The sequence below is a fragment of the Humulus lupulus genome, chromosome 7 (assembly GCF_963169125.1).
Source record: "Humulus lupulus chromosome 7, drHumLupu1.1, whole genome shotgun sequence".
Lineage (NCBI taxonomy): Eukaryota > Viridiplantae > Streptophyta > Magnoliopsida > Rosales > Cannabaceae > Humulus > Humulus lupulus.
In genome coordinates, this window is record NC_084799.1 from 3,926,748 (window position 1) to 3,936,608 (window position 9,861).

The following is a 9,861-nucleotide window of genomic DNA, read 5'->3' on the forward strand; positions in this document are numbered from 1 at the left end:
TTTGTAGGGAGTGGGTGCAGTTGTGGTCATAATTTTAGTTTTCTTTTTTCCATATGTTACCACGGTTTTCCTCCGCCATAAGTAAGGGTTTTCAATATTATTGAGAAGAGGTCACTTCGACCTCTTACTCTTTTCTCAAAAAAAAAAAAAAGTATTCCACTATATTGAACCAAAGATATTGAAAAATTATTGGATCAGCTCCTTCTTGGAAGTTGCTTAAAAGACAACTTGCTTAAAAAAAATTCAAAGTCCACTTTCAAAAGTACGTATAGTATAGTTGCTTTTGAAATGAAGGAATCCTCCAAGTTACTCATGGTCCCCATACAGCTCACCAATGAGTATAATAATAAGCTCGTTCCTTCCTTGAAATTTCTTGTTGTCTTGCCCACCAATAATTTTAGCTACTCTTCCTAAAGCACCACCGAACAAGAAAGAGAGAAAGAATTTATTCACTAAAGAAGAAGAAGAAGAGATGGCAGAGGCTGTTGTTTCCCCTGTGATTGAAAGACTTGGAGACTTGCTACTGAATGAAGCTAAGTTCTTGTCTGGAGTCAAAGTCCAAGTCAAGGATGCACACACCAAGCTGCTATGGATGCGCGCTTTCTTAAAGGATGCAGATGCTCATCTAAGAGATGGCGATGAGAGAGTGCGTCTTTGGGTTGTCCAAGTCAGAGATACTTCTTATGACTTGGAGGATGTTATTGAAACTTATGTCTTGAAAGTGGTTTCCAAGAGGAACGGGAGAGGTGTCATTAGTGTACTGAAAAGGTCTGCTTGCATCTTCAGGAAAGGAATTGATGTCCATAAAATTGGAGCAGAGATTGAGAAGATCTCATCAAGCATTTCTACTTTGACTTCATCTCTACAAACATATGGCATAAGAGAATTAAGGGTCAAGGAATTTGGTGAAACTTCATCAAACAACATCCAACCGCAAAGAGACTTGAGGAGAGCTTATTCTCATGTTGTGGAGAATGTTGTTGTTGGATTCGACAAAGACATCGAAGAATTGGTAGCTCGTTTGATTGGGAAAGAGAATCCTCGTAGCCATAGAGTGATCTCTATATGTGGGATGGGTGGTTTGGGAAAGACTACCCTCGCAAGAGAAGTCTATCATCATCCCCAAGTCAGAGCTCACTTTGATTGTTTTGCTTGGGCATCAATATCTCAACAATGTGTAGTGCGAGAAGTATGGGAAGGAATTTTATTTGGTTTGACTTCTCCAACACAAGCAGAAAGGAATGAAATTAAAAGCATGGGGAATGGTGAGATAGCAAAAAAGCTTTACAACCTTCAAAAACAAAGAAAATGTTTGTTACTCCTCGATGACATTTGGACCACTTCCACCTGGGATGGTCTGAAAGCTGCATTCCCTCAAGACGAAACCGATAGCAAGATTTTACTCACAACTCGAATAAAGAACGTAGCTTTTCATGTTGATCAGAATGGTTTCATCCATGAACCTCGGTGTCTAAACGAGAAGGAGAGCTGGGAGCTGTTTCAGAAAAAAACTTCATGTTTTGGAAAGGATCCAACAAGTAATATATTCTTTAATCTTACTATCCCATTTTATCATTATACTTGAAAAAAATTAGTGACATATCGAATTTATACATGTTCCAAATTAATGTAATGACAGTTTAATTGCTTTTGTGCATTTTTGGTGTATGGAATCAGACTCAAAAGATAATGAAAGAATGGGCGTACTGGGGCGAGAGATGCTCAGTCATTGTTCTGGTTTGCCATTGGCCATCATCGTACTCAGTGGGCTTCTATCTACAAAACACACAGTTAACGAGTGGGAGGAGATTAAAAGAAATGTAATGAGATACATAACTAAAGGTAGAGAACATGATGACTCGAAATACTCTGGTGTTTCATCGGTGTTAGGTTTGAGCTACGATGAATTGCCATTTTACTTGAAGTCTTGTTTTCTTTATCTGGCTCGTTACCCCGAGGATGCCACCATACAAGTAAAAGAATTATGTCTTATGCTCGTAGCAGAAGGTTTTATACCTTCAAGAGGAGCTTCAACTGATTCCATCGAGGATGTGGCATATGATTGCTTAAGTGAGTTGGTGGAAAGAAGCATGATTCAGGTAGAAGAGTGGGGTTTGACAAGAAAAATGAAATCATTTCGTATTCATGATCTCATGCGAGATATGTGCTTGTCTAAAGCTCGAGATGAAAACTTTCTACAATTTAATGATTTAAGGAATAGAGGGAAGGAGCCACTAAAATCTGTATCTACAGACGTTAGAAGAGTTGCCATTTATTTTGATAATGATGGTGTTGATGATTTTCTTTCTTTTGTTGATAATATAAATCAGGCTCTTAGGTGTTTTATCATAAGATTGGAAGAGCCCAATAAAGTATTGAGACCTGTGATCAATAGCTTTCTCATGCTTAGAGTTTTAAATGTAAGTTCTGCAGGTATACTGAAGTTGCCTAAAGAAATTGGAAAGCTTATTCACCTAAGGTTGTTTAGCACTACCTTTGTGGAAAATATCCCATCCTCCATTGGTAATTTGAGATGTCTACAGACTTTACGGGTAAAATCATACAAAATCAAAGTACCAAATGTAATGTGGAAGTTGGAACAATTGAGGCACTTATCCTTACCCTATTATTATAGTATCTCAGCCTTTAGTAAAAGATTGAGGTTACCTAATCTTAGAAATTTGCAAACATTGAGAGATGTTCAAATGAAGTACCTAAATGACATATGGGAGAAATACAAGGATGGACAGTGGTGGAGAGAGATGAATATTGGCAAGAGAAATAGAAGATGAAAGAAAGACAAGAAAATATGTTTAAAAAAGTTAATAGGGTGACTGTAACAATTAATTTTCTCCCTCTTCTAACTCCAATTTTAATACCAAATACCAAAAGCAAGAGTTATTATCCTCTCCATTTATCATATGCTTTATACTTCACAAGGTCTCCCTTCGTGCTTTCAAATATGATGTCAGTGAATGAAGTTTTTTATACCATATCAATTGAAACTTAATGATAAGTGTCAAGTCCAATCCCAAATTTCAAATGGTAGTCTTGTGTGTTTCATCACGTGATATTTCACAACTACTTGATTACACTTAACAAAAGACCATATAGCAAATAAATTTCCTAGGGAGTAGGGACACATGGGGGGAAATTTGTGATATCAACCCCTCTTAGGTTCGACAAGTTGTCTACATAATACTCCATTCATCTTTTACACTTGTTCTAGCACTGATGAAAATTCACTTTCTACATATCTTTCAAACAGAGGCCTCAGATGGAAGAGCTTAAGCGTGATTCTAATGCTGCTGAGGTTCTTCGCAGTTGAATATCAAATCTCAACAAGATTGATGAGTTGTTGAATATCAAACCCTACAATCCATAACAAGTTTGATTCATTAGTTAGTGTGATGAATCAGTTGTCATAAAAACAATAAGGTGAAAGAAAATGGACTTGCACCTAGCTGCAAACGATGATGGTGACTTCATTAGTAATAATCTTCAGCTCAACATGGCTGTTGTTTTTGGGAAACCATGAGCAGAGACGAATACTGAAATCAATTCATCATCATTAGGACAATTATCAATGAATCTGCTTCTATAGTAACATAGCATTAGTAGCAGTTCTCTAACCGACAAACCTTTGTTCCCGCTATGATGGAGCCATTAAGAGGATGAACAGCGCATGAAGTGACAGGTTCCGACAATGGAACAAACCGGTTTTGTTTGAAGATTCCAGATGCTTTCTCCTCATCCTCCCTACAAGATGATACAGTAACAATTACAACAGACCACAAGAAAGTTGAGAAAAGTCATTCACTCTCTTGAAACAGCTAACAGCTAGTCGCAATAATAACTAGGAAAAGGTGTTAAGCACAGTGTTCGCGCTAAGTAAAAAAAAGGACAAATTTACATAATGAATAAATCTTCATCGGTTTACATAGAGATCAATGCTGCATATTCATTCTAGAGAAGTACTATTTGACCATATAAAACACATTCAATTGGAAGAATTTTCTTACTTAAAGTCCACATGACTGGGAGAACTGTGGTCTGGGTAGAAATCTAGTAAATAAATGCCATTGTCAGAGGATGATCCAACTACGTAGATCTGCACCAGAAATATTGAAATAAATGATATTTCTGACGTAACCTCACACAAATGAAAGTACAAGTGAATCTCATCCCAAGAAAAGAAGGTTCTTCAATATCCAAATTCATAATTTTAAACATAGTAAACAAAAAAGGTTTACACAGTACTAAACCCTGGGAATTGAAATTGATAAAAAAGATCTGCATACTGGTTAAAAAGACGATTGCAAATAAAGCAAAAAAAAAAAAGAAAGAAGATAACTGATAGTCCTTACAGAATTTGTAGGTAGCCATGATGGTTTTCGCAAACAAGATGGATCAGCCAAATTTGATTCATTTCTGCTTCCTCCAAATTGAAATAATTATTAGTTCATGTAAGACATTAGCAGCTGATGTTTAACAATATCAATAGAATACACTTAGATGGAGTTCAACTTACAACCAAGCTGGAGGAGGGCAATGAATATGTGTAACATCAAAATTAAAGGTGTCCAAAACACCAGACCTACATTTAGCCAAAATGTTACTGTCATATGGTATCACTCTAGAAACTCTACTTTAATAAGCAGATTTCACTTAAAAGCAAATAAAGCATATACACACAACTTCAAGAGGCATGGTTGAGATGATTGTCTAAAACTAAAGTACTTGGTCAGTATTGGAATATAAAAAGAAAATTATTTTCCTTACTCACCAACCATCATCAAGGTGAAATGCTAGTTGGTGTGGGCAAGATGGATCGATATTAATAGAGTGTATCTCTTTTGCAACTATATCAGACTGGGCCTGCAGAAAGCAACATTTAACATATTATCTAGCATTAGGCGTTGTATAATAGATTTATCTCTATTTAATGGGCATACAAGCAGTAAAAATAAGATCATTTGATTGCCTTCCGAAATTAAATGATACCTTCAGAAGTCCAATTTTCATTATGACTGATGATAACTTTAATGATGTGAAGGGAGAATGACAAATCTGGATGATCAAAAATTGAGTCTGTCATGATCAACCACTAAAAATTTAAAAGCATCAGTATATCAATAAAGCAAGAACATAGTATATTGAAGTTGCATTTTTGAGTTCCAACGTATATATAGACCAATTATATACTACTCTTTTTACTCTACTTTTCATTCCAAATAATAAACATGAATTTAATTTACTAAAGAAAGAACAAGGTTCACACATTCATCATTCATGGCATGAGGGGATAAATTTTATCTTTCTCAACCTACGCTGCTAATTTTATTCAAACATTACACAACGATGCACGGTAAGGAAATATGCACATTACTTCTTTATGACTACGGAAAGCAGATGCTGGTCTTCCTCCACGAAGATCCCACATGTAAATAACCCCATCCTTATTGGCTCCATAGATAATCTGTTAAAAAAGTAGAATAAGTCGATTTACCTCCAAAAATCTCTTGAAGGGTATATATTTTAAACATGAGCATGCAAACACAGAGCTACACAATCAATATATTGTCACACTTTTACAAACCACATTAAAATAACACACACACACACAAGCAAACAATAATGAACAAAGATGTAAATCAATAATTTACCTGGTTTTCCAGATTTAATTGAATACTATTAATGGCACTGCGAGAATTAGTAGTAAGTTCAAGACATGGAAATAAACCAAGCCTTCGGTCCCATACGTTGACTACACCATGTGTATCTGATGCAAACAACCTATAAAATCTCAGCACAAAAAGAAGGATTCTATTATTTAACTAGTTCACCCACTTTCTGAATTAGATAAATGCAATATATTATTCGCCTCAGAACCTGAAATCATTGAAAGACTGAAAGTTTGAAAATGTGGCAGTATATGACATAACAAAAGACTACAACAACCTAGAACAAACTTAAGATATTTGAACCATGTACCATAACACTCAATCTTGTTAAGAAAAATAAAAAGAATAAATGAGAGAAAAGATGATATAACTAACTTATACGATCACTAAATTGGCTCCAACGTCTACCTATCTAGAATATAAAACATTCTAACAATCGTTAATAAAAGCTTCCCAACATTAAAATCAAACTAGATCACTATCAATTTGCTAACCTGGAATCCCCAGCATTAGAAGCAATATCCGAAAGACCTTTATGAAGATTTAAATTGTGGAGAGAAAGAGTAGGTCTTAGTTTTAATACCTGCATCATCCATGAAAGCACTACTATTGTACACATACAAATCCACCCAAAATATTGTAAATGTGAAAATAGATACGTACTTGGGCTGGTTCAGAAGAGATATAACCAACATCAAATACGAGCAACTCGTTACTTTTCATGGAACTGCAAACCACCTAAACCACATATACAAAGTACATAATACATCAAATAAACAAACAATGACTTTTAACCAACAAATAAAAATCTCTCAGATAGCAGTTCATCAAACAACCTAATATGCATTTTTTTTACACTGAAATCCAAATACAATAGAATCAATCCTTCAATGTCTGATTAATCTAAAGATAGGTTAGGCAATAATTCTATTTCTAACACCAAATCTGATCAATAGAATAAGAAGTTGTAGGTCCAAACCACTCAACCAAAATTCCTATTTGGAAGTAAAACAGGTAAATTACTAAATGATAACATCAAACTGAAATAATGCCATAGAAAAACAAAGTGCAATAAACATCTAATTATGGGGAAATACAGAACAAATGTGCTTCCATGGTTAATAGATTGACGCATAACCCCGTACCAAACAAAAATTTAAAAAGCCAAACTTAATCCGAACCTCATCTTGGTTGGCAAGGTTCCACCGGACAAAGTCAAGTTGCTGTTGTTGTCTATTAAGGTGCAGCACGAGTTTCGCTTCGTCCTCCACACCTAACAGCAAAGTTGGTAAGAGCAGAAACAGTTGTTTTAATAAGTAATATGCAATAAAATTTTGATAAAAGAAAATAGCTTCGACTTTCAATTCACTTAGCACAAAATGGCAGAATGCCCCATTGGAGTCAGAAGAAATTAAAAATACACAAAACTAAACACATGGTGTTAAACAAAAATGTAATCGCCAGAGTAAAATAAATTATTTTCGAGGACTTACATTCCGAGGATTGCTTACTTTGGCTATAAAGAGTCTCAAAATCATGCACTGCTAAGCACCCTGATTTTGTTACAGATACCAAATATATTCCCTGCAAAAATATACAAAGGAGAGAACAAACACTAAGTTCCCAAGCAAACAAAACAGAATATAAAATTCAGAAACCATAACAAACCAGACTTCACCTTGTTGTCAAAATCCAAAGCTGAAATTCCCTCCCTAAACAAATTTAAAAGGAAAAAATATATTTAGCTACCACTTATTAAAAAAAAATTAAATAGTATTTAATTGAAAAAAAAACTGACTTTTTAATGAGCGCTTGACCGTGAATATACCCAGCATTAGCTACTCGGTTTATCTAAAACGAGAAATATCTTCATCACCACATAAGTACTAAATCATTATAGTAATTAATCAGAAGAAAAAATAACAATGGCGATGGGGCGTACATGAGTGAGACAAGGAACACCATCGAGGTGGTGATACAAATGAGGAAAAGCCCCAACCTATTTCCATTTCTGAACCCGAATTAGAGTTGCAAATAAAAGATCAAGAACAATAGTAGTTAAACTAGGGTTAAGAACAACACCTCTGAGTAAGATTGAATGAGTAAATCGGACACTGAATGTCGGTATTTTGGATCGAACCTACCGTTCAATTCGACGAGATTCCGACTCCATTGTTGCCTGAAGAAACCATTTCAGATAACAAGATCTCCACATAAATATTAACAATTAATAAATAAATTAAAATTACCTCCTCACTGGTTTGGGGACTTCATTCGAGGGTTCCACTGGAACTAGAAATTTCTCCATTTCAGTCGACCCCAAGAGCTAATTTTCACTTTTTTATCAATTTCTTTGCCTCGTTAATATTCCCGCCAATTATACACAACCGGACCAGAGCCCATTGGGCCTTTACTGGGCCGGACAGCATTACTGTGATCCATACCACATATCACAGTTTGGTTATCCTAGTTTTAATTTTACCATAAAAGTTATTGTATTTTTACGATTCAAATTTCTAAGAATTCATTAAGCGAAGTCAACTATTTTTTCCACCGAAAATCATATGAACGAGACGAAATTTTCCGCAAAATTTACATCTTTAGTTAATATAAAAGAAACATAATGCTGAAAAATAACATAATTGCAAAAAATACATAATAAAAAAATAAATTCTTTATATAAGACATCAACCAAATAGAATTATATAAAGCAATCAGAATTGTTCATTCAATAGAATGACTTGAATTTGGATCAGGTAATCTTATACTCGTAATTCGACAACGTATAAAAAAAAGTGCGAGAAAATGATAAAAAGCACAAATTTTGAAAAGAAGAAATAGCCATTAGATTCTTAGAAGATATGAACAACTATTGCCCAAAAGGGTTACAAAAGAAATACAGACTATTCTTAAAAGAACGCTAACAAAAGGGTTTGCATTTCTGGATTATCTTAAGCTCTCTCGCCCCTGATTCTTCGAGCAAGCTGAATATCTTTGGGCATGATGGTAACCCTCTTGGCATGAATGGCGCAGAGGTTGGTGTCCTCGAAGAGTCCAACCAAGTAGGCCTCGGCCGCCTCCTGAAGAGCCGAGACGGCGCTGCTCTGGAAGCGAAGATCAGTCTTGAAGTCCTGAGCGATCTCCCTCACAAGCCTCTGGAAAGGCAACTTCCTGATCAGAAGCTCAGTGCTCTTCTGATACTTCCTGATCTCCCTCAGAGCCACAGTTCCGGGCCTGAAGCGATGGGGCTTCTTCACACCACCGGTGGCCGGCGCAGACTTCCTTGCGGCCTTGGTTGCCAGTTGCTTCCTTGGAGCCTTGCCTCCGGTCGACTTGCGAGCAGTTTGCTTGGTACGAGCCATTTCGAAAGATGAAAGAAATGAAAGTGGAGAAAATTGCTTTGCTTTGTTTGTTTCTTGAGAAAATGAGAGAATGTGATAATGAAATGGGGATTTGAGAGAGTATTTATAGAGGAGTGTGAGACAGATGGCGGAACCGCCAAAACTTGAAATTTTGTTCTAATTCCGAGAGTTTGAAAGGAATGATATTTAGCCGTTGATGAAGATTGTATGAACGGTCAGATATGATTGAGTGAGGCGGATAGCGATCCGTGTGATGCTTCCACAACCAATCAGATTTCTTGATTTTTTCTAAAGGGAGTTTCGCTTTGGGTGTTTGGGTCTATACACTAAAGGGTGCCTTTGCCGATGTTTGGCTCCATATTCTTGCTTAAGTTTTATTTTATCCCAAACTACTATCTACAAAGATCAATCATAAATGGCTTCACTTTTAATTTTACATCTTAACTTATGGAATAATTATAAATATTAAAAAAAAAAACAAGAAAATAAGCATTTAAACACTAATAGTACTGTTAACTATGATTTTGGCCAACGACGAGTAGACGTCAAAATGACAATAAGTATTGAATAGAAAATACGACACCAATAATTTTATAGTGGTTCAGCCCTAATTTATTGGTAATAGCCTAATCCACTTGGAGTTGTGATATATATATATCATACACTTAAGATCAGATGAACTTGAGTTAACTGAGTTTCTTAAGTGTAAGTAGAAAAATACAGAGTTTCTCTCTCTAGAAAATACAAGCTTTTGCTCTCTAAAATCTCTCAGAAAATGCCCAAGAATGCCCCAAGTAACAGTTCCAAGTTCTCCA

The 9,861-nt window shown here is 35.6% G+C and overlaps 3 protein-coding genes across 3 annotated transcripts; 1 reads left to right on the forward strand and 2 right to left on the reverse strand.

The window, feature by feature from the left end:
- Positions 1 to 316: 316 nt before the first annotated feature.
- LOC133790377 (putative disease resistance protein At1g50180) lies at positions 317 to 2,913 on the forward strand. The gene is made up of 2 exons (XM_062227989.1): positions 317 to 1,538; positions 1,678 to 2,913. Exons 1-2 carry the CDS (start codon positions 473 to 475, stop codon positions 2,790 to 2,792), a joined length of 2,181 nt encoding a protein of 726 aa, XP_062083973.1. The 5' UTR covers positions 317 to 472; the 3' UTR covers positions 2,793 to 2,913.
- Positions 2,914 to 2,968: 55 nt separating this feature from the next.
- LOC133790378 (uncharacterized) lies at positions 2,969 to 8,007 on the reverse strand. The gene is made up of 19 exons (XM_062227990.1): positions 7,934 to 8,007; positions 7,767 to 7,863; positions 7,627 to 7,683; positions 7,483 to 7,535; positions 7,363 to 7,396; positions 7,178 to 7,268; positions 6,866 to 6,957; positions 6,348 to 6,422; positions 6,179 to 6,267; positions 5,667 to 5,796; positions 5,390 to 5,479; positions 5,005 to 5,070; positions 4,787 to 4,878; positions 4,532 to 4,597; positions 4,368 to 4,431; positions 4,023 to 4,111; positions 3,642 to 3,759; positions 3,461 to 3,551; positions 2,969 to 3,372 (listed from the first exon to the last, which is right to left on the reverse strand). The coding sequence occupies exons 1-18, from the start codon at positions 7,990 to 7,992 to the stop codon at positions 3,507 to 3,509; spliced, it is 1,407 nt and encodes a 468-aa protein (XP_062083974.1). The 5' UTR covers positions 7,993 to 8,007; the 3' UTR covers positions 2,969 to 3,372; positions 3,461 to 3,506.
- A 499-nt stretch (positions 8,008 to 8,506) lies between these two features.
- LOC133790381 (histone H3.2) lies at positions 8,507 to 9,132 on the reverse strand. Its single transcript, XM_062227992.1, has one exon. The coding sequence runs from the start codon at positions 9,044 to 9,046 to the stop codon at positions 8,636 to 8,638; it is 411 nt and encodes a 136-aa protein (XP_062083976.1). The 5' UTR covers positions 9,047 to 9,132; the 3' UTR covers positions 8,507 to 8,635.
- Between the last annotated feature and the right edge of the window lie 729 nt (positions 9,133 to 9,861).

Coding starts and splice junctions, on each gene's coding strand:
- LOC133790377 (XM_062227989.1), top strand. CDS start 473: ATGGCAGAGGCTGTTGTTTCCCCTGTGATTGAAAGACTTGGAGACTTG. Junction 1,539..1,677: donor TTTTGGAAAGGATCCAACAA/GTAATATATTCT, acceptor GTATGGAATCAG/ACTCAAAAGATAATGAAAGA.
- LOC133790381 (XM_062227992.1), bottom strand. CDS start 9,046: ATGGCTCGTACCAAGCAAACTGCTCGCAAGTCGACCGGAGGCAAGGCT.
- LOC133790378 (XM_062227990.1), bottom strand. CDS start 7,992: ATGGAGAAATTTCTAGTTCCAGTGGAACCCTCGAATGAAGTCCCCAAA. Junction 7,864..7,933: donor GTCCCCAAACCAGTGAGGAG/GTAATTTTAATT, acceptor TGGTTTCTTCAG/GCAACAATGGAGTCGGAATC. Junction 7,684..7,766: donor TCATTCAATCTTACTCAGAG/GTGTTGTTCTTA, acceptor AAATGGAAATAG/GTTGGGGCTTTTCCTCATTT.